The sequence below is a fragment of the Anopheles ziemanni genome, chromosome X (assembly GCF_943734765.1).
Source record: "Anopheles ziemanni chromosome X, idAnoZiCoDA_A2_x.2, whole genome shotgun sequence".
Lineage (NCBI taxonomy): Eukaryota > Metazoa > Arthropoda > Insecta > Diptera > Culicidae > Anopheles > Anopheles ziemanni.
In genome coordinates, this window is record NC_080707.1 from 12,362,737 (window position 1) to 12,389,498 (window position 26,762).

The window sequence follows — 26,762 nt, forward strand, 5'->3', positions numbered from 1 at the left end:
TTTTGATGCGTTTCTTTTTTAGAGTTCTTCAACTTTCAGTTACAGAAACATTCAGATTTTCTTTTATCTTTTGAGCAGAAAAGTTGACATTATCAAAATGTAAACGTAATATCGGAAGACATATCATATATTTACTAAATATAGATTGAATAACCCATGATAAATTACCAGGAAGAAACATGGAATTGCATAATGTTTAATGAGCCAGGATTTTATGTATCATCAAGTTCATTTAGTTTGGATGTATGCATTCTCTACGAATTCAACAAACAATGGTTTTAAAGTAGTAAAAAGGAAATAATTGCTTTACACATCCTCCCAAAGCGTTCCAAGCAGAGTCTGCACAAAGAACAACACACCAATGGTTTTTTTCTTCTCTTTTAGAAGAGTAACGTTTATTAAATGAAAATTTAAATATTTTCCGCGACAAGGTATCTGATCTTGGTGCTGCCGGTTTCTGGTTTGTTTTGTTATATTCATAGATCCATACATTTATTTAGTTCATTGTTGTGTGGTAAGTTTTAGCAATTAACATTCTCTTTGCCGCGCTGAGTCTGCAGAACATGCATTGTGTGTTGTATGTTGTTTCTCCTGTTTGGCTACACTAACTAGCTGGAGTCCTAGCGTTCGCTCGGGACGTTTAATGTATTGTTGAATTATTAAAACGGTAAATTATAGATAATATGATGTTAGTTTCCCCCATGCAACCCTGCTGCGCTGAAACAAAACTCTAACTTAGTTTTCGCGATCACATTCCGCGTTTCTTTTTTTTGTTGTTGCTGGAACAAATTAGTTCGGCATGTTTAAAGTTAGGTAAACCTAGCGTGTTGGTTATGTTGTGTGCCTACGTGGCTGATCTTTGCCTGACATTAGAAACATACCGAGAGCTGCCACCACAGAACGAAGACGTCATGTTCCGCTTTTGAACGTGTACGAGGAGATTGGACAGTTTTGTTTTTATGTTAACACTTTACCGTGTGCTTACAAGCATATTCACGCGGCCTGCGAATTTTGTTTTCGTGTTAACACTCAAATTCAAATTTTGAAATTCGCTATTCATGCATCGTATTTGTATGACAGAGGTAAAGGAGAGATTGCACTGTTAACACCTAGTGGAGACTGTATGGGCTCCTCCATTGGGATTGGCGCCAACCGTTTTCTTCCTTTGTTTCTCGTATGGTAAACTATGAGATACTCCTCATACTTCCTAAAGTGGCATTCTGCCAAAACTGATACCTCGTAAAGTTAGATAGCACTGGTGGAAAACTCAATATTAGAAAGAATAGAGAGAAAGTGTGCGATGGAGATAGGGGAAAAAAGAATGAGAATCTAAGTCTATGAGCGACCGGAAACTTGTTGCTCACCGTATTGCAAGGGAATTTTGCTATCGAAATCACTTTGGCGAGCAGCTTGTGATCCCCTGGCTTTGTTACTGCTGCTCTCAGTCTTTCTCGCCCTCGGATTCTTTGTTTTAATCCCGTTTCGGTTGCTCTTCGTCTCCTTGTCTTGCCATGCTGCTTGCTTCATGTACCTTTGTTGAACCGCGTTTTTATGTTTTTGAACGCTGAACGTTCCGCGCTCTGTGGGCTTTTCCCATCACAGCAATTTTCTCATTCGTGTTTCTCCTAAGAACCAACCACTTCACTTCGCTCGCTGCTCCTACTTGTGTGTTTATATACATGAGAAAATGTACAAGGGGTCGCGCGCGCGCTCACACACTCCTCAATCCTTGGATGGCCATGCATGCGGGCGTAGCTTTTGGTGCATGACGGTTAATCCGCGCTTAAAGATTCTGCCACTGGGTGGCGAACAGCGTCTGCTGCGACTCGTTGCGGCGTGTGATCTCCTCGTGCAGCGCGTGGCTGAGCCAGGTCTGGTGCAACTTCTGGTAGCGCTCCTTGCACAGACGCAGCGGGTTACCGCGGCGCAGCCCCTGATCCGTCTCGCCGTACTCGTCCAGGTAGGGTGCGGCAATGAAGCAGCCCTTGTTGATGCCGAGCAGCAGTATCTCGGCGTCGCGAATGCGCAGAAAGATACCGATGCCGGCGCCGCACTCGGCGGTGTGGTAGGTGCACGACCCGACCAGCACCTTGTCCAGCTCCTTCTGGCAGCAGAACGACTGCGAGCAGAGAATCTCGCCGCACACGAGACACATCGTCGGGTTGCGCGAGTCGTCGCGCACGTTGTTCGGGCAGGTGAAGAGCGAAACGCTGTTGATCAGGTCACTGTAGTCGTCCGGCAGGTCGATCAGCTGGCGCACGGGCGGGCCGGCCGGGAACAGCGGCATCCCACCGAGGCGGACTAGATGCATCTGGTGAATCGACTCGTGGTTGGCCGACGCAAGCCGCTCGATCAGCTCGAGCGAGAGCTCACCCGGCGCGAAGTAGGTCAGCGGATCGACCGCCAGGTCCAGGTACGTAACCATCAGGCGGTAGTCGTCCTCGTCCGTACCATCATCGCCCGGACCGCGCCCTTCCGGCAGCTCCACATCGGTGATGTAGCGAAACAGCAGGCAGCAGCAGCGCAGCAACGGGTGGCTCTTCTTGCGTATATCGCACAGCAGCGCCCGACACAGTCGGCGCTCTTCCAGCACTTTCTTCTTTCGCTCCGCCGGGTTGATGCCCTCCGCCGGTTGCTCCGACGCCTCGCTGTTCCAGCCCGGTTCCGGCTGGCTGTAGATATTGTACGTGCGGTACAGCCGCAGCAGGGTCCGCTCCGCCTCGGTCAGCTCCGGCGGTTTCTCGTCCTGATCGGTTTCCATCGCAGCACCCGCCGACTCGTCGTCGTCCGCCTCCTTCTTCACCGTCGACGTGACGATCGTGCGCAACACATTGAACATAAACACGGCCTGCATGATGGCATGATCGATGGCATCGCCGCGCGGAATGCGCTCGCTCGGTACCGCCTGGAAGAACACGTAGCGCGTCGTAAAGAGACACGTGTTCAGGATGGCAAACAGGTCCCACTCGAAGAACGAGTTGGACGGCTTGTTGCCGAACAGCGTGTCGTACAGATCGACCGCGTAGTCCCGCACGCTCGTGTGAAACTTGTTGCTCGGCATGATCGAGCCGACGACGCACGACGCACGCACCAGCCCGCGCAGGCAGCTCTCATGCCGTATCGTCAGCTCCGCCCCGAGCGGGCGCTCCATCACGCGCAGCAGCATCTCGAGCGACTTGATCGTGTAGGAGCAGGCGAGCCACACCGCCAGGTATTCGCTGAAGCCCTTCGCCGTCGGCGGTACTGCGGTGTACTCGTTCACCACCGTGCAGAACTTCTGCAGGTTGATCTCGACCAGCTCGTGGAACAAGCCGCACGAAGGACCCTCCAACGCTTCCTCCCCGCCTACATCGACCCGCTCAAGGCCGTCTCCTCCTTCGACCCGTTCAATCGGGACATAGATCGGGGGGTCAAACGGCACCAGCAAGACCCTTTCGTGCAGCTCATCGGGTGTAGGTGATATTCTGGCGATCGGCCCAGCTAGCTCACTCGGGCTCAGTCCCAGGTTGTCCGTCAATGGTAACGCTGCTCGGGCTCCGAGGGGCGGTTTACCGGCCTCCATCGATATTTGCTTCTGCATCTGAGCGAGGAAGCCGTTCATTAGTTCGTACCAGGAGCGGAAGTTAAAGTTCGGATCCGCGTTCAGCATGGAGGCGGCGGCCGATGATGAGGCGCCCGGTTCTGCTGCAGGGGTGGCGGTCTCGCTGGCCGCTTCCTGTTGATCATCGTCGTACGTGCCCGGTTTCAGGATGCCGTCCAGGTGCGGTACCAGCGGCAGCAAGCAGTTGCTCAGGCACCGGCAGAGCGGGCAGAGGAACTCCTGCTTCTCGACGTCGAACAGGATCGGCATCCGGTTGCGGTACGGGCGGCGATTCTCCTTTACCACCTCGTTCTTGAAGTACTTCTCGAAGCAATCCAGATGCATCACGTGCCCGCAGGTGCTGATGTGTGGCGACGGGTGAATGCCCGTCTCGATGTACTGCAGCTGGCCGCGCTCGTCCGTCTGCTGGTAGCGCGACAGTACGCTCGAGCGCTGCACGAACGCGGCGTACACCATGCAGGTGTGGCTGCGCGCCGTCAACACCGACTCCTCCGAGCACAGGATGCACGTGTGGCGCTGGGCGGAGGAGAAATACTCGCCCGCCTTCCAGCGCGGCGCCTGCCGGTTGCGCCCCAGACACACCGGCGTCTTGACCGTGCTCGCCAACGCAGACGCCGCCGACCCGCCCTCTCCCGATTGCCACTCCATGGCCATGTCACTACCGGCGGCACCAGCGTCCGAGGTGCCAGCGGCACAATCTTCCTCCTCGTCGTCGGCGCGATTGAACAGCGCCGCGTTTGACTTCATGAAGCTTTGCTGCATGTTCTGCATCTGGGCGAGCAGCTGAGCGCGCCGCATCGCGGCCATCTTCGCCCGCTTCTCCTTCGCGTTACGCTCAGCATCCAGCTCCGTAGCGTCACCGCCGCCGGTGGCCTCGCTCGGGCCAGCACCTTCGTCACTGGCGCTTGTCGCCTGCTCCTCCGACGCCTTTTTCTTCGACGCTTCCAGTGACTTGAAGCGCTGGATGACCCAACGAAGCAAATCGCGCTGGGATTCGACCTACCCATAAAAAAGTGAAGGAATTCATTAGTTTAACTTCAATAATGAACGGACACGCCATAACTGTGACGCAACCAACAGCTTCCAAACATCTTTTCAGGTCAGTCAGCAGTAAAAAACATAAATAATCTAAAAATCCATCAAAATGAAAAGGAAGCAATAGGGAACTAGATGACATTATTTCGATATCGAGTTGTGAAGAATCGATCCACATGACATTCGCATTGATTATAATTATTATAAAAATTACGATCTAAAGGTAAGCATTTGTTTCAGAGGCTGGAAGGTAAGAAAGTAACAAGGGAAGCGCGAATAAAGTTTGTTTGTGTGCAAATTTCTCTTACGGCTAAGAACAACAAACCCACTATGGAGCCTGAGGAAATTCATTTTTGCTTTAAAACAGCCACAGGATGTTTAACAGTAACAAATTTAACAGTAACAATATTCTTCTCAGAAAATTCTTCTATGAAGAAACTCAGTTTTGGTTTAAAACAACCAATAACAGATGTTTTAAAAAATTTAAAAGCAACAATTTGATTTTGTGTAAATTTTTCTAATGGCTAAGAACAGTTCTATTTCACTGTAGCTAAGATGATTACTTTTCTATTTGTAAATAAAGTCCTGCTTTATTAAACTCATTTTTTCTTTAAACCTACCAACGGATTTGAAATTAACAATCGTCGATAATGCGCACAACGATGTTCATGTTTCATGTAGAACAGTAAACGTTTTGAGCAATTACGGAGCGCATGCGCGTTTAGTTACTAGAAGTGCACTTACCCGCTGACTTCTGGTGAGCTCATCCAATAGAGCCAGCAGACCGATCGTCTGACTACGCTCGATGAACTTCAAATACGGATAATATCCGGACTTCTCTTCCTGTATAGCATAGCCGATCAGATGGAGGACCTGTTGTGGGGGGAAACGAGGTGGTTAGCCACTTATATATGGTAGCTTTGAATTTCGAACAGTTTATTGCATACCCGTTGCAACTGTCCCTCGGAAAAGCTGGTCGACTGGAGATCGAGCGCACGGGTCAAGATGACGCGGATTATTTCCAACATGACGTCACACTGGAGCAGATTGGGAAGTATGCTGGAAGAGGAGAAGTAGACAAGGGGTGGTACCATTAGAAGAAGATAAAAAGAGCGCTGCGTGGTATCGAGCCAAGCGTACCTGAAAGCCTTCGTGAGCTTCGGTAGTTCCGGCGGGGGGCAACAGACTAGCTCGCCTTTCTCTTTGCGCCGGTTGCGTTGCGCCTCCTCCGATTTGGACTTTTCCTCCTTGCTGTAGTGGTAAAAGTACAGGTTGTACCAGCTGTAGTACTCCGGCTTCAGCTTGTAGACGCCCTTCTTGTCGGCGACGTTCGGCTTCTCGAACACGGCCACATCGTCGATGACCGACTCGATCGCCGTTTCACTGCAGTTGTCCTCGTTGAGCGCTCGGCTGAGCTCCGAGTGCGAGTGCGGTTTGATGCACAGCAGCTGCACGATCTCTTTCTTGATCCGATCGCCCTCAGTGACGTCGCCGACGCCCGGCACGTGCCGCTCGCTGATGATCACGATCAGCAGCTCGAGCAGCTCCTCGACGAGAATTACCGCCTGGCGCAGGTAGTCGTCCTCGGCACCACCCAAACGGGCCGGCTTCTCAATCTGGTCGCTCTTGAGCCACTCGAGCAGCATGAACTTGTGCAGTACGTGGATGATGAACTCGTTCGCCTCGATGAGCGAGGCACCGACCTGCAGAATGACGATGTCCCGATCGAGCATTTCGTACCGGCACTTCACGTTGCGGTAGAAGTACAGCTGGTTGAGCAGCGAGTACCCATTCCGCCGCCACAGGCCGGCATGCACCTGGGAAATCATGGCACGCGTGCACAGCACCGGCTCGATGATTTGCTCCGGCGTTGGGCGATCCGCCTGCTTTGCCGTCTCGTTTGCGAACGGCAGGTCGTGCCGCTCGAAGGCGGTGTAGAGGCCCGCAAGGAAACGCGTCAGCGGCAGGTGCACCGAAACCGGCATGGAAGCAACGTCATACTGCAAACAGTAGGCAGTATGGTTGGCCGCCTCGCACGCGACCGGCACCGTTTCAGGCACGATGAACTTCACCTCGGAGAGTGCGGACAGCAGCATACGGTAGACCTTGATCAGCACTATCTTGTCGGTGGCGCACCACTCGAGCACGAGCGTGATCAGGTGGGACAGCTTCAGGTGGAGTGTAAATGCCGTCTCCCACTCCAGCTCGTACTCCATGTGCTGACCGACCTGGCGCGTTACCGCGTCCATACCCTGCATGCACCTGAGCAGACGGATCAGCACCTGGACACCGTGCAGAAAGCCGATGCGCAGCGGATCTATCCAGACGTACGGCTTGAAGCTGAGCAGGTACCGCAAGTCCACCAGGATGTACGAGGCTCGCTTGAACACGTTCAGCGTGGACGTGTTCCGGGCGAACTGCAGCTGCCGGTTCTTGATGTACTTCTCGATCGCCTCCGAGTAGAACGTGTGCATCAGCTTGAAGAAGGCTGCCTCCTCGCCGATCAGGCAGTGCGCGATCGTCGGCACGGTGAACAGCTGCACGCTCAGCGACACGATCGAGAACGAATGGTAGTGATCGTCTCGCACGAACGCCTGCATCAGCGCCGCGTACTGGCGCGTAAAGGTTAGCGCAAGCTGCTTCTTGTTCTCGTACTCCATCAGCATGCCAGAAATGAGCAGCCGGTGCCAACAGCTGCGTGCCGACTTCCACAGCTTATGATCGTTGCCGAGAATCAGCTTCAGGTTGAACCCGGTGCCGGCGATGCCGATCAGCTTGACGAAGATGTTACGGAACGACGAGTGCTTCGACAGGAACTCCTGGAACCTATATCGTGGGTAAACGAAAATCGAAATTATAGCATCGGGAGCAGCATTGCCGTACGCACCACGCACTTACCAGCCGAGCATCTGGATTGCCAGGTGTTGGCAGGCCACCTCGTTCCGGTGCATCACCGTCACCTTTAACGGCGCCATCTTACCGCCGACCGTCGTCCGGATGGCCTTGGTTTCGATGTCCTCCTTCAGCTTTTTGCACACCTCGAACGAGGCACACTTGACTACGGCGCGGCCCTCGCGGTCGATACTGGTCACGTACTCGATCGCTGTCTTCTGTGAGCACAGCACGATCGATGTCAGTGCCTGTATCACCTGGTTTGATGAAAGAAATCACAGTTCATACACCATCTAACCACCTTCTAACGCGGTGCCCACGGCTTTCAGCGAACCAATCCAACCTATTACTATGATAGCCGTAGCTTTTAAGATAACGGGAGTCCAGTAATAGGTTGGCCGCTGCCCTCTAAAAGCCAAATCAAAGAACATTTTAGAACGACGGCTTCTCTTCATTAGTTGATCCATCCAACATGATAGTAGTCGTCCTGTTCGTACTAAATTGGTTTATTCGTTCGTACTAATAGATGGAGGAAAGCACGAAATATATGAAAGAATTTGAATGATTGAGTCGAAGCAGAGCAATGATGTAAACTTTTGAAGAGTCAACTCAATTTTAATTTGATTTAAATAATTATTTAGTACACAAGGTAGTACTGGAGCAAGTTATGTTTCTTGCGTAAGTGAACCTATCTATTGATCGATTGTAAAGCACTCTACTCAAATAAGTCTTTTAAACTACATATGCATAATTTTCATGAAATTTTTTCCATGTGAACCAGACAATCATTAAGTTAACGATCATTGCTTGGCAACTATAAATAGGAATAGGTCTTAAAGCGTAAAGTTGCGATGACATGGAATTATGCTTGATGAATTATGCTTCTGATGATGACGAAATGAAACCAGTGCTATGCCACCTCATTTCCCTTGCATATCACATTATCGCTCAAAGTGATCCTAATGCAACGGTTTACCTGTTCGAAGGTGTGAGTTTCGTCGTTGTATAGGACTGTACAGTGTGTGTTTTCGTCATCGTCCAGCTCGGAATAGCTACCATCACTGTCCATCTTCAACACACGCATGCAGTAGGCTAATATGGCTTGGAACACTATCGCGCATCGTCCTTGCACGTCGTCCGGTAGCTGTGCAGTTGACTCACTGGAGATGTTTGAAATGTTCTGTGGCAGAAATAAACAAAGTTAGTTTTAGCTGTCTTAGTTTACCATAACTTCAACAAACGACAAAAATCCTAATCATTATTGGGCATTGCATAGATTTGTACGAGTTCTTCTTGAAGAAGATGTAAATGCATGTGCATTTGGTTGGTGATTGTGCAAAAACGGGAATGTTAAAGTAATATAAATAAAATTAACCGACTCATCAGAAAACCCTCATTTCAAATCCATTCGTAAACACTTCATCGAATCTGCAACTGTTCAATCAATAAACTGTTGAAGGCACTTTTTTTGCAGCTATGCAAGCATAAACAGTTTTGATACAACAATCAATGGCTAGTGTGTGTTGTGTTTGAAGAATTAGAGCATATGTGGCAAGTTGCTCTTGCCGATTCAGTTATCGAACAGTTGTTTATATGTTTACTGATTGCTGCAGATTAGTATGTAATCAAAAGTCTACCGCAGGAAACAAGTAACCAAATTGGCCTTGGTGACATTCCTAGCTGGAATGTGCCATTACGTCTTTCAAGAGTCTGATGATATCAACATTTAAAAAATGCAAAATGTGATTTTCGTTTGAATCGACTTACATTGTGCTCTGCACATACTGGATACTGCTTCCAAGCTTCTACATCACCGCAATCGCAGCAGCCGCCACCACTGGAGGTAGCCATTTTGTATTTATGAATGCGATGCGGCGAATTTTTAAAACACGACGAACAAAGCACACACGTTGGATCCATGCCTAGGAGGTTTAGAATAAAAATGAATACTTAGACAACACACAAGAAGTACAGCAACATATTCGATTGATACTTACTGCACTCACGGCAGCTGTACGTTGGCTCGCCGATTTTAAAAACACGACCACACACGGACGAATCGAAGTCATTTCTTTTGAGCTGCTCAAGAAATGCCGTCGAATCTTCACCGCAGATGAACGTCTCCAGCACCATGATGGTCTCCTGAATACCTTGCTCCTTGAACGTGAAGCATTCTGCAAGTAAACGTGCAACAGCCAGAGCTGATTGGTGTTCCGTCAGATTGCGAGACCAACGCGATGCTTACCTTGTTCCGTTTGGTTTGGTTCGACTTGCACGTACGTCTCGGCAACGGTTCTAAAGTATTGTTCGATGTTTCTTGGTTCGAGAATCTGCTGATCGTATAGATCTAGCAAATGTTTTACATACGCTATCGGTGGCGAATGTGGAAACATTTCTCTTGAGGCGAAAACAAAAAGAAGAAAATAAATAATACGGAGTTAGCACAGCCTACTACGGCATCAGCATTAGCGACCCGCAGTACCAACATAAAGAGAAACCAAATACGTCGGAATAGCATTAAACCTTCATCCAACACGGTGCACGTCTGATCTTTCGCTTATGGGAGAAGGGAAAATCTATTTTTTTGCCTTTTTCCATTGCTACACCACTGTAGTATCTTTTAATGCGACGAGGTTCAGGATGGTGAAAAATCTTTGCTTACCTGATGATGATTTTGCTCTTCCGTTTCGAGTAATCGTCTTCCGCCAGCTTCGGGAAATATAATTGTCACTGCGCTAGCGAAAAGATAAAATGAACTTCGAAAACGAAATGACACACAATTTCCTTTATGATTTGCTTTCTTCACGGGCAGCTGCTTGGTTTTACCTCCGTCGTTGCCAACCTCAAGCAGTGTAATGAGCAAAGTTGGTAAAATTGGACAAATCAAAGTCTACAGAGGATCCATGGGAGATACGTCAGATCGCCAGGGTTTATAGATCAGCTGGGCTGGTGAACGTTCGAACGTCAGTTAAAATGTACAGTCAAACCTCGCAACGATGCAGTAATCAATATTTGTCCGATAATGAATTGAAATTCATTCATCAAGACATTTTGAGGCATATTGTAATTGAATATACTTTACTTCACTAAAAGCACCGTTTATAGTTCGGAAAAACAACTTGGAATAAACGTCGCATTGATTTGTCCATGCACATAGTACACATTATTTAATTAAATTGAGTAGCTTACATATGGCAGGTAAAGTCTTACGACCGGGTAATTCATACAAGCGAAATACAAAGATCGTGGCAAATCTATAATATTGCAGTTTAGGGCACTATCTGCCATCATAAATAACTAAGAAAATCATAGCTGTTAATTCTAGAGAGGTTGCACTGTAAATGCAAGCCGGGCAATATGGAGGTACAATATGTTTAAATAAAATCAATTTTATCTCGTTTTAGACTCTAGGAAAACTCCTAACGCAATTTCAAATGGTATATTGTTCTGGATTCTCTACGTTTTTCATATAGCATCTTGTTTTAATTGCACTTTACTCCATCATCATAACGCATTTTTCACCAACCAACGAATAATTTGCAAAATACCCAACATTTAGTGTAAGAAATATTGATGATCGATGCAGTAGCATTTTATAGTTTTTGGAATAGCAAATTTTTAAAATATTCGATGATTTCGCTTTTGTTGTTGGTTGTAAATTTAAAATATAAACATGGGACATCTTCCGTTTTATATACCTTTGCTCGAATGTCAAAGAACGGAATGTTTTTTTTCTTGACATAGCTCTTTCGACAGCTTATGTAAAGAGATTCCCATCGATCTCCAGCAGTTCTGAAGTATTTTTGTGCAAAGGTTTGACCGAAAACAAATATTTCGTCCTTCTACTCGCAACATCGAACATCCACATAATTGATTTTCTCTTGCTCGTATTCAGACTCACACCTGGAAGGCGAGGGATATCCGTAACCCAAAATGATGACCATTCGTCCGCTGTTGACGAAGGCACTGTTGCTGCCGTCAGCCAACGGTGCCACTCAAATACTTCGATCAAAGGCAACTCTTCCGGTGGTGGAGAAGGATAAGCCAGAAAAGGTTTCCTACTCACCGTTCGGCACCAAACAGTCGAACTGGGCCGACTGGACCGTCGCCCGGCTGGATGATGTGCTGAACTGGGGTCGCAAGGGTTCCATCTGGCCGCTTACGTTCGGTTTAGCCTGCTGCGCCGTGGAGATGATGCACATCGCCGCCCCGCGATACGATATGGATCGTTTCGGCGTGGTATTCCGTGCCTCACCCCGCCAGGCGGACGTCATTATCGTTGCCGGTACGCTTACGAACAAAATGGCACCGGCTTTACGCAAGGTTTACGATCAGATGCCGGAACCGAGATGGGTGATCTCGATGGGCAGCTGTGCGAACGGCGGTGGTTACTATCACTACTCTTACTCGGTTGTGCGCGGTTGTGACCGTATCATCCCTGTCGATATCTACGTGCCAGGATGTCCGCCAACTGCCGAGGCTCTGTTGTACGGTGTATTGCAACTCCAAAAGAAGGTGAAACGTATGAAGACGCTGCAGATGTGGTATCGCAAATAAGCATGCCTTGTCGACTCCGCGTATCCATCGCAATAAAAATGTAGAATATATTTAATCGATTGCAAACGTTTCTTTTAGTTTTCAATTTAAGTACTATGTATGCGTCCTTTTACATATGATTACAGGCATCTATGGTGAATGTTCCCTGCTTGGAACGTAATAAATTTTAACGCCAAATACAATACTCTTGAAAATCTACTTATAGTCAAATTTTATTTATATATTTATCATACGCGTCAACATTGTTCCTCAGGTGTAAATTATTAAATCTAATCATCTTTCACGATAATAATTTTAATTTCACTATTTATTCTGCTTATTTTGAGTTAAAAAGAAGCTATCATTCGTGCTGATGGGTTCGGTATTCAAATCGGTATTCGGAAACGGAAATTGGGCACAGAGGGTATAACATGTACATACAGGAAAGCACACATTGAGCTGATGTAAACAACCAATTCAGTTGGCAATTTTGCGATTGGTATGCGCATACGGCATTCGAATCGAGCGACCACAAACCCGTTAGTTCTTAGCTCTAGTTGTAAGCTTGAGGTTACGAAAATATGTTTAACTGTTCCTAGCCTGCCGTGAGCCGTAAAAACCCAAATAGTAGGACAGAAATATTTCTTGTGCCGTCGAAAACTTTGAAAAAGTGCTAAAACTAGTTCGGGTTGCGGTGCGGTATGTAAGCTTTGTGTCATCGCAATATCTTGTACGCTTTGATGTTTACATTGACGGCTGAGTGTTTTGGTCGGTAATTTGTTTTGTCCGTACTATGTTGATCAATAATAATTCATTAGCCAAATGGTGCGTAAATTGAGTGTCTTGGGCTCAAAAAAGTCCGTCCAGAGGTAAATGTAAAGAGAAAACGTGCTCATAAAACAAATGTATTGTGTAGAATCGCTTGTTGATAGCAATGTTTACATGTCTCGTTCTAGGTGGCTGGCTCTGAGAGCATTTTGAATTGAATAAGATACACTATTAAACCAGATCCTGAAGTGATGGAAGGCGAGCTTTCGCGGGATACATCCCTTGATGCTCCGAACAACAACCGGGATATGTCCGACGTGCTTGGGGCAAGCAGCTATTCGTTACGTGATATTTCAACGGATTCATTCGCCAACGAGGAAGATGCGAACCTCTTGGATGACAGTGTCCTGGCGCTCTTGGACAAACCGTACAGTCAGTTGCACGACCGCTTGCACTTACGCAAACAAGATCAGTACGATGGGTTCGACAACAGTACCGGCAGCAGCTGGATCTACCCGACCAACTATCCGGTTCGGCAGTACCAGTACACCATCACCAAGGCGGCCTTGTTCAAAAACACGCTTGTCGTGCTGCCGACTGGTCTCGGCAAGACATTCATTGCTGCCGTCGTGATGTACAACATCTACCGGTGGTATCCGACGGGGAAAGTTATCTTCATGGCACCGACCCGACCATTGGTGAATCAACAGATCGAAGCGTGCTACCGCATCATGGGCATCCCAAAAGAAGACACCGCCGAAATAACTGGCAAGCAGCAACGTAAGAACCGCGCAGGGCTGTGGCAAACGAAGCGTGTCTTTTATGTAACGCCACAGGTCGTGCAGGCGGATCTGTGCGCACCGGAACAAGCTTTTCCCGTCGAGCAGGTGCGCCTTATTGTGATAGACGAAGCGCACAAAGCGAAAGGCCGATACGCATACACGGAAGTGGTTAAAATGATAGCAGCGCGCAACAAACACTTCCGTGTGCTTGCCCTCTCCGCCACGCCAGGCCGAACGCTGGAGGACGTAGCGGAGGTCATACAGAACCTGCTCATTTCGCACATCGAGGTGCGCTGGGACAACTCGATCGACGTGTCGCCGTACACGTTTCGCAAGAGTATCCGTACGATCGTTATTCCGCTCGGAGCGACGATACGCGGTGTCCGAGAACAATTACTGCAGTTGGTCGATCCGTACGTGCGCCGTTTGCTCGATGCCAACGTGCTGTCGTGCGGCAACCCAGCTTCCATGACACGCGGCATGCTAATCATGGAACAGAAGCGGTTTCGTGAAAATTCGCTACTCCAGCGACACCCAAACCACTCCATCGTAAACGGGGACTTCGGCGTGTGTGTTAGCATGTACCATGCGCTCGATCTGCTCGTTCGGCACGGTGTACGGGCGTTGCTAAACTTTTTCGCTGACGGTAGCGACGGTGCATCGGAGAAGTACTTCGTGGCCAAGGATCGCGCCATCAAGGAGTTTCTCGAGCAGTTAAGGGAGCGATACGGGGAAGAACGTCACAAAACGGATGGCCAAGGCGATGTTCCAGCGACCGGCGATGACGATGTTGACTACGGCCATCCAAAGTATCGCATACTGGAAAAACAGCTCGCAACCCACTTTACCGAACACCCAGAATCAAGGGCCATTGTGTTCTGCGAGTTTCGCGATTCGGTTGCGATGATCCATCGGTTGCTGAGCCAACGGAGTCCACTGATCCGCCCAAAGTGTATAGTTGGTGAGTTGGTTCAATAAGCTGAATGCTAAACGCATCAATGGGTCCATAATATGCTATATTACTTCATTCCTGTTGTATTGCAGACAAATTATCCGGTCGTTTCGTAATTTGATACATCATAACTTTATATATTTAGATTATTTTCATTGGAAACAGAATCAAAGTAAATGCAACCAAAAAACAATTCACAAAAAAATATCAAATATAAATCCGTTTAAGTCCTCTATAATTGTTGATCAATTACTGCACTTTTGATCATGCATACATTCATGTCCTTTTACTATTAAATAAATTTCATATTTGTTTCCCATCAATGGTAAATTTTGCCGGACTTTGAAGGAATACGTTTTTATTTGTGGTTTTCTGTTCTTATTTCCAGGCCAAGGAGGCACGAGCGGGATCCGAGCGGTGACGCAGAAAGAACAAATCGCTGCCATGCAGCAATTTCGGGCCGGCACTTGCAATACGCTTATTGCAACGTGCGTCGCCGAGGAGGGAATCGATGTTGGCGAAGTGGATTTGATTGTTTGCTTCGATATCACGAAAAATCCGACACGGTTCGTGCAGCGTATCGGTCGGACCGGGCGGCAGCGTGTTGGCCGCGTGCTGATGCTAGTGACCGAAGGTGAGGAGCACGAGACCCTCAAGCGAGTGCAGGCGTCGAAGGACCGGACGAATCAGCAGCTCGCCAAGAGTAAGGACATCATGCGCATCCTCTATCGGCACTCACCGCGGCTTGTACCGGGGGAGTTTGAGCCGAAATGTGTGGAAATGTTTATCAACATCGCAGCGGCGGGTGGTGGCGAAGCAGAAGGCGCAAATGCTGCATCAGGCAGTGGAAAGGGTGGGGCGAAGCGTAAGGTTACCACCGGCGAGCCAGACGTGGACAGTAAGCGAAGAAAAGTGAGTACAGCAGCAAAACCCGGCAGCTCAACACCGAAAGGGACGCAGGATGTGCGCCGATTCTTCCAACGTGCCAACACCGGGAGGCTTCCGGCGGACGCGGATCTGGATGCAAGCGAACGGGATATTTTCTCCCTACCAGCTTCGCCTCCTGGTAGCAGTCCGGAAAAATTACAACAACGCACCAGCGAAAAGCCAGTCATCGATCGGTGTGCCCGACCCGGTAAGTCCGATCAGCAGCTGGCCATAGATCGGATCCTGCAGAACCTGGTACGCCATTACGAACAACTAAGGAGGCAGAAGTTTATCCACCGCCAGCAGCTTCTCAATGTCCCGACGGTTGCGCAGATACTGCAGCGGCGGTCGTTGGCGATCGTGCGATCAGAGTTGGCCCGGCAGTTGCTGCAGTCTACCCAAGATGCAAACACGGTGTCACAGGCGGCGGGAAAGCGGGATGATCCGTTCGATTTACCACCGCTTCGACCAATTCCGGAATCCATCCGGTTGCAGCGTGCTGTAGAAAATGAGGCACCGTGTTCACCGCCTTCCGATGTTTACCCAATTTCTCCAACGCAGGGGAAGGATGAATCCATTTTAAACATTTTCGATTCAACACTCAATTATTCAAACTTCAACGAAACCTCCTGCGTGACGATACAGAGAGGTACGGATACGGTACCAGTGGCTGTGACAGGGAACCGAAAACGAACACCACCGGTTGATAGTCCCCTTTTGCGTGCCTTCAATCGGTCGGTTCAGAAGCGCCAGCTCGAAGAAAATCATTTCAAGCAAGCGGGTTTAACAAACACTGAATGTCACCCAGTGGGCGTTGCTACATTACCTGAACCAGAAACACCACCGCAAGTGCAGAGAGTGCGAAGTAGGCAGTTGAATGTAGAAGCGGTGAAAAAGACGATTCCTTCCGACAGTCCGTTGCTGCGAGCCTTCAATCGTTCCGTGCAGAAGCGTAATAATTCAGACGGTTTCCAAGAAATGGATGAAAATGAGCTGAAAAGGAAAATGGTCCTGGAGTTTTTTCACCTGCAATCGCTTGATGACATTTTCGATGCAGAGGAACTGAGTGATCGAATGGAGGAAGACCCTCCGGCCCCAATGGATGTACCCTTGCACCAACCTGTGATAACGGATGCAGAATCGAATCTGCTGCTTGCCAATGCGGCCGAAAGTGAAAAGGAAGCAGTAATTTGGAATGTATCATCGGAACCGGGGACGTCACGACAATCGGCAACATGCGAATCAGATAAAGAAAACAAGGGAAAGTGTAAGAATTTTAATCTCGGCTCCGCTGCGCTCGTGTTTGACGATAGCGATGACGATATCTTCGGTGAGATGGATCTTAGTCCGGTACATCGTACCGCTGCACAACAATCGCCCATCGGCAGGGTTATCCTTGGTGAAACCCGACAGAAGGAGCCGGCTGAACATAGCTCCCAAGTTTTCTCGGCGGTGGAAAAATCTCCTTCTCTGTTGGCTAGGCCTGTATCGAAAAATTCACGACTCGCACCGACCAAATTAAACTTTCAACGGCTTCGAGCAGGAGAAACTCGTCAACATTCGGCAACTACCAATCGGAATGATCCGGAAATGTCACGGCCGTTAACCCCCGTCGAGTCTTTATCGTCCTCACCGTTCTTCAACACATGCCAATCGTCAATCAGGCCCTCTCCATCTGCAATACCACCGCAACCAGTGAAAGGTCCTAGCCAGGATTTAGATAGGAGTACAATCATCGGCCACAGACGGAAACGAGGCTGCCTTGGGTTGAACAACGATCTCGACAGCGAAGATGATGAGGATGATGTTCACCCGTTACCCACCGACTTTCCGGTCACAATAGAGAAAGAAGACTTCTCCCGTCTTGACTCCGAGGACGATGATATTTTCGAATCCTGCAAGTCGGTAAGCATTCAATGTTTTAATATGGAAACATTCACGATAGGCGCATCACGGATTAGCTAAGTTGTTTGTGATGCTTTGTGATGATAATTAACAACCAATTTTAATCTACCTTTGTTGTCTTCGCAGGGTCCATCGTACGGTCGAATCGACCGTAAATCAAACACAAATGCTCAAGTGGGCCAGAAGAAACCGGAAACATCGGTATTGCAGATTGCGGCACGAAGCAAGAAGCATCAGCCGAAGCGTCGGCAGGCTGCTCGAGCTTTCTTACACACACAAGCTGAAGTGTCTGGCAGTGAAGAAGAGGATGAAAACGATACAGAAACATGGCATCAAGAGATGGATTCGTTTATTGAAGCGGGAGGTAGTCAGTTGTCGCAGGCGGATGCAAGTTGCGTTGACATGCGCGCCGTCTACCTACAGTCAGTTCGAAGCCCGACAGTGGCTCGTGGGCGTTTCAAAATTCCAGCCACGCGAGCAAACGCGGGTCTCCCACGCCCAAACACCCTTGGTCCCGCAGACGCAGATGATCTTAGCGACAATGCACTAGACGAAACTGAAGCATTCGATTCCTCCTTCATCACCGACGACATCGAGGTTGATTCGGAACTGTCGGAACTCGAACAGGCCGAGATGGCGTTACGAGAACGCCGGCGAGTTGGAAAACGAGCACGAGAGAAAGCTGATGCAGAGGCTAGTACAGCAAAGCGGCGTCGGCGGATTATCGTCCTTTCTGACTCTGAATAGCGTTACAGGCAGTGCTTCCATAAATAAGTCATGTAGATAGATAACTGTTTGTTGAATAATAAATAATAATAATTCTTCTTCTACAACGCCTGGTTTGGATTTTATATTTTAATTTTGTGATACTTTTCCCTTTTTTAGGGTCTAATTATTTGCTAGTCGAACGGCCTTTACGAAATTATTGTCCATCTTTCTTATCGTTTCTGACAGCTGTCAAAGCGGGTGTTGATTATCGGTTCAAAATCATACGTTCTAGCCGGGTCACCAAGCAGGCAGTGGTTTTGTGTTTTTACTTGAATATAATCTTGGCTTTTCTATTCCTATTTTTCAAGTGAGATGCTCTCTCTACGAACTGTTAGTTGTGTCCGTAATATAGCAAGATGCGTTTTCCCAGTGATTCAAAGTAATTAATCTGCTAAATTACTGCTTGCGCCTGGGTGTATTATGAAATATTCTTTGTTTCCTTCAGAAAGTGTTACGGGGAAATTGCATTCAGCCAGCGTATTAGCATGCAGCAGAGTGAACAACCAAAAAGCAGCGATGGATGCAACAGAACCAGCTCGCCGACACACGACCTATGGCCAGCCGGTACAGCACACTCATCCACATTTAATCAGTCCTGGCGAAGTAATACCGGGAATTTGTCTGGAAGAGATTCAAGCTAGACGGCGGATGCTGCTGTTTTCGATGAAAGAGTTCTGTGCCAAAAACGTAGACAAGAGCATCAAAAACCATATCGTAAGATAGAATGCCGGCGGCGGTTGTTATGTTCATCTCGTTCTACGTTGCTTAAGTTTGCTTTTTTATTGTTTGTTGTTTTCCGGGCAGGTTATCATCCCGGCTGCGAACAAAAAGTACATGAGCCACAAGATCCCGTACGTGTTTCGGCAAAATACGGACTTCCTTTATTTGAGCGGCTGCCAGGAACCGGACAGCGTGCTCGTTATGGAGATCGATGGGGAGGATTACTGCAAGAGTACACTGTTTGTGCGCCCGAAAGACAAGCATGCGGAGCTCTGGGACGGGCCCCGAACCGGAGTGCAGGCTGCGGCCGATATCTTCGGCATGGAGCAGTCGTACGATGTGGCCTTACTGAAGGAGTATTTAATGAAGTACAGTTTCGCCCATCCAAATGCCATCACTTGGTTCGACGAGAAGGCGTCCGACCTGGAAGATGTGTCGAAAATCGTCGCGGGCGTAACACACAATCACATGCGATCACCGATCGAGTTCGTCCACAACATTCGCGTGATCAAGTCGCCAAGCGAGTGTGAGCTGATGCGCAAAACGTGTGAGATTGCCTCCAGTGCCATTAACCGGACGATGGCCGAAAGCTATCCGGGCATCGGCGAGCACCATGTGTTCGCCACCGTGGACTACTGCACGCGAATGAGCGGGGCGAATTTTCTCGCCTATCCGCCGGTGGTAGCTGGTGGAACGAACGCAACAATCATCCACTACGTAAACAACAACCAGATAGTGAGAGGTGGCGAGATGATTCTGCTGGACGCTGGATGCGAGTATCATGGTTATACGAGCGACATCACCCGTACCTGGCCGGTCGATGGCAAATTCACCGACCCGCAGCGTGTGCTCTACGAGGTGCTCCAGCAGGTGCAGCTGGAACTTATCGGCTGTCTCCAGCATGCCGGTGGTGAAACACTTGACCAGCTGTTCGATACCATGTGCACCAAGATCGGGAAATATCTCCAGGAAGTCAAGCTCATACCAGCGACCTGCAGCGGCCTAGAACTGTCCCGTGCTGCCTACAAATTCTGCCCCCATCATGTTTCGCACTACCTAGGCATGGACGTTCACGACACGCCGTTGGTTTCCCGGAGCATACGGTTGCGACCCGGAATGATCTGCACGGTGGAGCCGGGTGAGTTGCAGTTATTTTTCCTTACGGTAAACAGATGTTATGAATCTCTTGTCCCATCCCTCACCCGCAGGAATTTACATCTCACACGAAAGAACAGACGTCCCGCCGGAGTTCCGAGGACTTGGTCTGCGAATAGAGGACGACGTGCTCATACGGCCGGACAAACAGGTGGAAGTTCTTACCAAAACGTGCATCAAAGACCGTCAGCTTTTGGAGGAAATGCTGTCCAACCGGCACTCGACGGTCAACGCAACTGTCGATAAACAGTAGCACCGGATATTTTAACGTTAAGCTCAGTTGACCTCAAGAAAAACGAAACAGCTTTAACTACTGATCCACGTTAGTTAACGTTTTGTTATTGTCAGTCATCATTGCGTGAAAATATATTTATAACAGGACATTTATATTTTAGAGTTTCTTCTGAGCACATATTCCGATGTTTTTCGACGAAAAGCTTCGAAGAAAATGTGGCCTTAATTAATCTCCTTATAGTTGGGTATATCTTACAAAATTGAACGTTCAGGAGGACATGTAGCCCTCCGTTTCTATCTTTGGGCCTTAAAATATGAATATATTGCTGTGAATATATTCAGAATCATGTTAGGGAAATAAAACAGCCTGTTAGTTCTGTAAATTTGTACAGTTTGCATTTTTAATCAATTATTTTAACTGTTATGTATGCGCAACAGTTGGTTTCTTAATTGTGGAACAGTCTATTTTACCAGTGACATGCCAAATCGTTAGTATGAAGACCAATAGATAGTTATTTCTATTTAGGTTATCATTTCAAAAACCTAGTTCGCAATTCTATCTGCAATTGAATTTGGTTTAGGTGTTTAAAATTGATTTCTTACTCACCGCCCGTTGTTTTTTGTATCGAATTAGTATATTCTAATAAAATTTGGAGCTGTACGGCTCGAAAAGCAACAACATTTGGAATTACATTGAGCACTAATAAAACTACACCAAAGTTTCTTAAAGATGCTTGTTTTACATTGTTTCAAAAACAAAATGTTTCAACAGTTGGGAAAATATGTTGATTGAAGGAAGTAGGCGTGTATTCCGTAGAGCGAGAAGGATTCGGTAAGCCAAACTAAAATCAATGTTCGATTGGATTCTCAACTATCTAGCTTTAATAGACACACGAAACATAGAAAAAAAATATGTGAAATAAAAATATCAGATTATTTGTAATAGATTTTATTTAGTAGTGATAAGAGTGTACAATAAAAATTACCCCATATTGTTCTTGGCCAAAGAAATTAGTTTCTAGCTAGCAACTGTTTTTGCATACTTTGAAATAATTTCAAACAAATGTTACGGATAAAACGGAAAAATTATGTAGCAAACTAAAAAATTATGTTCTCTCACTTTCACTTCCATTGGTTCCATTCCAGATAAAGCCATTCAGCTTATCATTTTAGCATGCTATTTAGTAGAGAAGAAGAGATGGAAAAGTCTCCTGTTGAGAGAAAACTTAAAGATTGGCCCCGGTCAATTTAATTATTTTGCTCAATCAATCTTGCCGAATCTGGGCGTGGCCGTTCAAACTAAACTTATTAACTAATAACTTTGATGGATCTAAGCACGCGCGCGCGTGTGTATACTGCAATCTAATTTTCTCAGTGATTTACAATAGTCAGCTTAAAACCCATGATAAAATGCCAGATTTCAATGACATATCGTAGCTTAAATTGTGATTTTGTAAACAAATAAATGAACGAAAGCGGTAAAAGAAGGGCTTAACGCTAAACGTAAACAATATTCAGCTCCTGCAAATTAATCGTATTCAAGCTCTGAGGGGAAAATAGCGAAAGGTAATGTTGGTAAGGAGCGTCCCTAGTCCTTGGGTGTTTTTTTGTCCTTCTTCTTGCGCTTGCGTTGCTTTTCGGTGTCGGCGTGCGAATCCTGCATCTTGCCGATGCACACCCGGCAGTACCAGTCCTCGTTGTCGTCCGGCGGGACCGAGATGCCGACGCACACCCAGTGATACCAGGCGTCGCAGCCGTCGCACCCGATCATGGGCGTCCCGTCGTCGACGCGCCCGCACGCCGGACAGATCCAGACGGTGTTGCCGTCGACGTCCGTCATCTGGGCCGGGGCGGCCACCGCCGCCAGTGTGCTGGAGGACGACGCGTGATGATGGTGATGGTGCGCGGCTGCCCCCGCCGACGTCGACGATGCCACCGCGGTTGCTTTCGAGCCCTTCGACGAGGAGCCTTCCTTGGGAGTCTTGCGCGAGGAGGAGCTGCTGCTGGTGCTCCCGGTGGCAATGGTGGCCGGGAGTTTCGCGACCCCGGACTTACCGCCACCGTACTCGGCACCGACGCGTGCCGCCTTGCTGCTGCCTTTGACGGAAGACGATGACGCCGCGCTGGTGGAGGAAGAGCCGGCACCGATGGTGGGCATGATGCCGGTGCCAGCCGACCGGTTGTTCCCACCGGTAGTAGGGTCGGCGGTGCCGACACTGCCGGTTGTGAGCGAGTGGTGCTTGGCACCGGCAGGAGCACCCGCTGATGGAAAGGCCACGTCCTCGAAACCGCTCGCATCGTCATCGAGAAGGGACTCGTCCTTACCCTTACCCTTACTACCGCCCCCACCGATGGCGCCCGTTGGCTTCAGCTTCGGAGGGCGCGTCACGAGAGCCGAAATGCGGGCCAGTTCCGGTGAGCCGTCGCGCTTCGGCTGGTCGGCGGTCGTCGCCGTCGCCACCACCGTCGGATGGTGATGGTCGGGAGTGTCGGAGCGTGGGGATGGCGTTGCACCCGAACCGCTCAACTTCATGATCAGCTTCGGCACGGCGGGTCCCGGCTGGGAGTCGGCACCGGCCGGCGGGGTAGCGACCATCAGCGTGTCACCACCCGCGCCCTGCTGCGCGCGTTCACGCTCCTTGCGCTTCTCCTTCTTCACCTTGTCCTTGCGCTTTTCCTTCTTCTCCTTGCGCTCCTTGCGCAGCTGCTCCATCAGCGCCTCCTCGGCCCCAATCATACCCATCGTGAGCACGGCCGAGGATGACGCGGTACCGGCCGTCAGCTCCTTCAGCTGCTGCTCGCGCTCCCGCTCCTTGCTCTTGCTCTTGTCCTTCTTGTCCTTCTTCTTCTTGATCTTGCCATCCTTCACCTTGCGCTCCTTCTTGTGCTCCTTGCCCACCTTGCGCCGCCCATTGTCGTCCTTCGTCGTCGACTGGCTGCCGTCGGAATCGCCGTCCAGGTCGATCACGCACATGTTGGAGCGTTGCGGGGGGCTGGCACCGGGCAGCACGCTTGCGGCGGGCAGTATCACCACCTGGTCCTCCTTGCGCGATTCCTGCTGCTTGCTCGGCTGCTTCACCGTCGATGCTGGTTGCGCGCTGAGGAAACCCATTCCCGCCGTTGCTGGGGACGGTGCGGGCGGTTGCGGTTCTTGCTGCTGCTTAGCCGGTTGGGTGGCCGAGCTAGACGTGGCCGTTGACGTTGCCGACCCCAGCAACGATGAGCCCCCCAGCCGGAGCGACAAATTGAGCGACTCGTCCTGCAGCAGCGACGGTGGCACAAGCGGGGCCACGTTGCAGTTGGACTTTTGCAGATCGAGCGGCGTCTGGGCGAGCTTCGTCTCCGGATCGAGGTTGTCGTCGAACGCGACGTGATGGTGATGGTGCGGGTTCAGCGACCCACCGCCACCACCCACCCCCATCCCGCGTCGACCACCGGCGAGTGGGTGCGGCATGCGCATCAGATTGCCCATCCGGGGCAGGGCGAACGGGTTCGGCGGCAGCGGAAAGTTGCCCGCACCCATCGGGTACGGACCGGGCTGCAGCGGAAAGAGTGGATTGTCCGGGATGAGCCCTGGGCCGGACGGAAACGGGAACAGCCCCAACCGCATGCCGGCCTGGAGCGACTGGTTGAGGTAATTGTTGTACTGGCCAAGCCCCTGCGGACCCGGCGGGAACAGCGGAAACATGTTCCGGTTCTGCTCCGACCCGGTGCCGAACTGCGGTGGTTCCGGTTGCTGCTGGTCCACCGTCTGCTGTTGCTGCTTCCCCTGCTTTCCACCAGGTTGATCGGCCTTCGGAGCCTTTTGCTTCTGGCGCTTCGGTTTCGCCGCTGGCGAAGGAGCGCCAACACCGGGCATCTTTGCCATCGACGCATCGGAAGCGAACGCGTCGGCCATCGGGACCGACCGACCCGCTTTGCGGCCATCCACATCCAGCAAGGGTGAGGTCGCGGACATCGGCAGCTTGATGTCGGGCGTCTTGGGAATCGCACCAGAGCTGCCGTGCCCTTCCGGTGAGGAGAAGTCACGGAACGATAGCGGTGGGTTCGCGCCGGGCGATGACATGGTAAAGTCGTACTCGCTGTGGCCGGCTGCCCCGAACAGATTGTCCGGCTGTCGGCCGATCGATGTTTGCTGCTTGCGCTGCTTCTTGCTCTCGCTGGGTGGCGGCAAAATCAACGATGGGGTACGTGGAGGTGACTTATCGTCGTCGATGACGATCACGTCCCGATCGACTTCTTGCGGCGGGGGTTGCAGCTTCGCGTCCTTTGCTTTGGTGCCGGTCTTCTTGCTCGAGCCGGTCGCTTTCGGTGGTGTACGTTCCGGTACGGAGGGTGACGCCGTTATCTCCAGGCTCGGGTGCATCATCTGTAGCAGGGAAAGTTGAGCCGCTTGTTCCGACGCCGCTACATCACTCTTCCCTTGGTGCTGTTTACCGGACGCTGCCTTCTGCTTCGGCCCTTGGTGGCCGAACGGTGGTGGTGCCTTACCGACAAGCTCCGGCGGTGGTACGAGAGGCGTGGCGTTGGGAAGGGAAAATTTATCTCCCAACAGTGAACCACCACCCGGACGCCACGGACCGATGAGCGGTGGTGGCGGTTGAGCACCGTCCGGTCCCGTCTGGTAGGGAGGAACGGTGGCCACCGATGGAACGCCGTGAGGAGCGAACAATGCCTGCCCCTCGGCTTGCTGCTGCAGCGCTTGTAGCTTCTTATTCTGCTTGATCCGCTTGGCGGAACCTTTCACCTTCGGCTGCTTGGCGGGCGGTGGTAACTTATCGAACAACTCCGGCGTACTGAGCAGCGCTATATCATGCACTTGCGGTGCCTTACGCTTCTTCACGGCCTTCTCCTTACCCGCTTTCCCGCTCGAAGCTTTCACACCGCTCGTCGTCGACTGTCCCGGTGGCGCGGGAAACACTCCGAACTGCGAGGAACCAGCGTCGGCTGGCGTGATTGGTTGGAGAAATGACGGTGGTCCGCCCGTGGCAACGGTCTGTGGTTGACTACCCACGGCAGTGGCTGCCTCGAGCTGCTGCGGCGGTGGCAGAACTGCTGACATCGCACCCCACCCCGCACTGCCATCTGCCGCTTGCGCTCCACCTATGACACTCGACGATTCACTTCCCGTCGACGATTTTTCCCCCTTCGGTGTAGCGTTACTCCCCTTTTTATCGCCCTTCTTCCGTTCGCGATCGACCGGTTTCTTTTTCACCTTTTTGCCAGATTTTTCACCACCACCGCCGCCCGCCTTGAGGGATGCGGCCGACGGTGCCGTTGCTGGTGAGCCGCCTGCGAACGGGGTTCCGCCCGCTAGGGGACCACCGCCCGCGTTCGCGCTACCGTGTTTATTATCACGCGCGTGCGGATGTGTGAGCGTGGGCCCGGACGAAGACGCTGCCAGTGACGCCGCTACGCCTTGCGCCGCTGAACCCGACACCGGATGCGGCGCAGATATCGCAGGCGGCGGTGGAGGAGGTTGTAGCATCTTCGGCGGTCTCTCCTCCGGAATGATCGGTATACGCGAGTCGGGCAGTTTGCCTTCGCGCGCGGGCGAAATAAACCCCGATGTTGTCATGATGACGCTGCTGATGTTGCGCGTCGGTCTGCCCTCGCTCGTGCTTGGTTGTTGGTTGTTCGCTTTGCTCGTATCACCCCCTTTATCGAGTGGTGCTTCCGGACGCTTCGCAACGTCTCTGGCCGCTACCGGTGGAAGGACGGTCGCGTCGGTAGGTGCTGACGGTGCGGGCGGGGCATCCTCTGTCGGCTCCTTCACCTCGACCGTTTGCATCGGAATTTCGACCTCCTCGTTGACGACGGCAGTTTCCGGCAACAGTGCGCTATCTTCAACCACCGCACCGGGCTCGGCTACCCTTTCGCTCGTGTCTTCGATCGTTATTTCCGACAGTGTGGCGCCTTCCAGCAGGTTCAGCTCGGTAGCATCGGGCTCCACGGGCTCCGCGCTGGACGCTCCCATCACGTCGAGAATGGCTCGTGCGCGTGGCGGCAGGTCGAGGCGTACGAGCGCCTTCTCCTCGTCGTTTGCGAGCTCGCCACCCTCGACCGCCGATGCCGCCTCCTCCAGCTCGGGAAACATTGGCGGCATGTACCACGGGATGTGCAACGGACGCATCATCATCTCCCGGCTGCCCGGTTTCAGGAAATTTAGGTTCGATTCGCGCGGCACCGGAAACCGCGGTACCTCGAACGGTAGCATGATCGGATCGACGAACTGAATGTACTCCATCAGCTCCTGTAGGTTGATACCCATGTCCCGGTACGCCAACGCCAGATCGTCCAGGTTCGGCTCGGTGCGATTGTACAGCTCGCAGTAGCGCATCATAATCCGGCACATCTCACGCAGAAAGTGCTGTGTAACATCGATCAACAAATCGATCGGCGTCGTGTGCGCCGAGTGCCAGCCAATCGTCTGGCAAATCCTGGCCACCGCCACCTTCAACACATGCAACGAGTACGCTTGCGACAT

General features: G+C 50.4%; 5 protein-coding genes across 5 annotated transcripts; 3 read left to right on the forward strand and 2 right to left on the reverse strand.

Moving 5' to 3' along the window:
* Window positions 1-1,716: 1,716 nt before the first annotated feature.
* LOC131291428 (E3 ubiquitin-protein ligase UBR1) lies at window positions 1,717-10,331 on the reverse strand. The gene is made up of 12 exons (XM_058320638.1): window positions 10,191-10,331; window positions 9,774-9,925; window positions 9,526-9,702; window positions 9,296-9,450; window positions 8,505-8,708; window positions 7,535-7,785; window positions 5,777-7,462; window positions 5,584-5,695; window positions 5,381-5,509; window positions 3,496-4,600; window positions 2,630-3,333; window positions 1,717-2,581 (listed from the first exon to the last, which is right to left on the reverse strand). The coding sequence occupies exons 2-12, from the start codon at window positions 9,919-9,921 to the stop codon at window positions 1,784-1,786; spliced, it is 5,469 nt and encodes a 1,822-aa protein (XP_058176621.1). The 5' UTR covers window positions 9,922-9,925; window positions 10,191-10,331; the 3' UTR covers window positions 1,717-1,783.
* A 948-nt stretch (window positions 10,332-11,279) lies between these two features.
* On the forward strand, window positions 11,280-12,250 carry LOC131290737 (NADH-quinone oxidoreductase subunit B 2). The gene is made up of 2 exons (XM_058319906.1): window positions 11,280-11,341; window positions 11,424-12,250. Exon 2 carries the CDS (start codon window positions 11,462-11,464, stop codon window positions 12,083-12,085), a length of 624 nt encoding a protein of 207 aa, XP_058175889.1. The 5' UTR covers window positions 11,280-11,341; window positions 11,424-11,461; the 3' UTR covers window positions 12,086-12,250.
* Window positions 12,251-13,083: 833 nt separating this feature from the next.
* On the forward strand, window positions 13,084-18,216 carry LOC131291085 (Fanconi anemia group M protein homolog). Its single transcript, XM_058320275.1, has 3 exons — window positions 13,084-14,575; window positions 14,955-17,398; window positions 17,525-18,216. Exons 1-3 carry the CDS (start codon window positions 13,084-13,086, stop codon window positions 18,143-18,145), a joined length of 4,557 nt encoding a protein of 1,518 aa, XP_058176258.1. The 3' UTR covers window positions 18,146-18,216.
* Window positions 18,217-18,617: 401 nt separating this feature from the next.
* LOC131290728 (xaa-Pro aminopeptidase 3) lies at window positions 18,618-20,515 on the forward strand. Its single transcript, XM_058319897.1, has 3 exons — window positions 18,618-18,880; window positions 18,971-20,024; window positions 20,095-20,515. The coding sequence occupies exons 1-3, from the start codon at window positions 18,683-18,685 to the stop codon at window positions 20,292-20,294; spliced, it is 1,452 nt and encodes a 483-aa protein (XP_058175880.1). The 5' UTR covers window positions 18,618-18,682; the 3' UTR covers window positions 20,295-20,515.
* A 1,348-nt stretch (window positions 20,516-21,863) lies between these two features.
* Window positions 21,864-26,762, reverse strand: LOC131291086 (uncharacterized). The gene has a single exon (XM_058320277.1). The coding sequence runs from the start codon at window positions 26,760-26,762 to the stop codon at window positions 21,864-21,866; it is 4,899 nt and encodes a 1,632-aa protein (XP_058176260.1).

Coding starts and splice junctions, on each gene's coding strand:
- LOC131291428 (XM_058320638.1), bottom strand. CDS start 9,921: ATGTTTCCACATTCGCCACCGATAGCGTATGTAAAACATTTGCTAGAT. Junction 7,786..8,504: donor AAACTCACACCTTCGAACAG/GTAAACCGTTGC, acceptor TCATCAAACCAG/GTGATACAGGCACTGACATC. Junction 7,463..7,534: donor GCAATCCAGATGCTCGGCTG/GTAAGTGCGTGG, acceptor CCCACGATATAG/GTTCCAGGAGTTCCTGTCGA.
- LOC131290737 (XM_058319906.1), top strand. CDS start 11,462: ATGATGACCATTCGTCCGCTGTTGACGAAGGCACTGTTGCTGCCGTCA.
- LOC131291085 (XM_058320275.1), top strand. CDS start 13,084: ATGGAAGGCGAGCTTTCGCGGGATACATCCCTTGATGCTCCGAACAAC. Junction 14,576..14,954: donor CCGCCCAAAGTGTATAGTTG/GTGAGTTGGTTC, acceptor TCTTATTTCCAG/GCCAAGGAGGCACGAGCGGG. Junction 17,399..17,524: donor TTTTCGAATCCTGCAAGTCG/GTAAGCATTCAA, acceptor TTGTCTTCGCAG/GGTCCATCGTACGGTCGAAT.
- LOC131290728 (XM_058319897.1), top strand. CDS start 18,683: ATGGATGCAACAGAACCAGCTCGCCGACACACGACCTATGGCCAGCCG. Junction 18,881..18,970: donor AGAGCATCAAAAACCATATC/GTAAGATAGAAT, acceptor TTTTCCGGGCAG/GTTATCATCCCGGCTGCGAA. Junction 20,025..20,094: donor GATCTGCACGGTGGAGCCGG/GTGAGTTGCAGT, acceptor CCTCACCCGCAG/GAATTTACATCTCACACGAA.
- LOC131291086 (XM_058320277.1), bottom strand. CDS start 26,762: ATGTCGCAAGCGTACTCGTTGCATGTGTTGAAGGTGGCGGTGGCCAGG.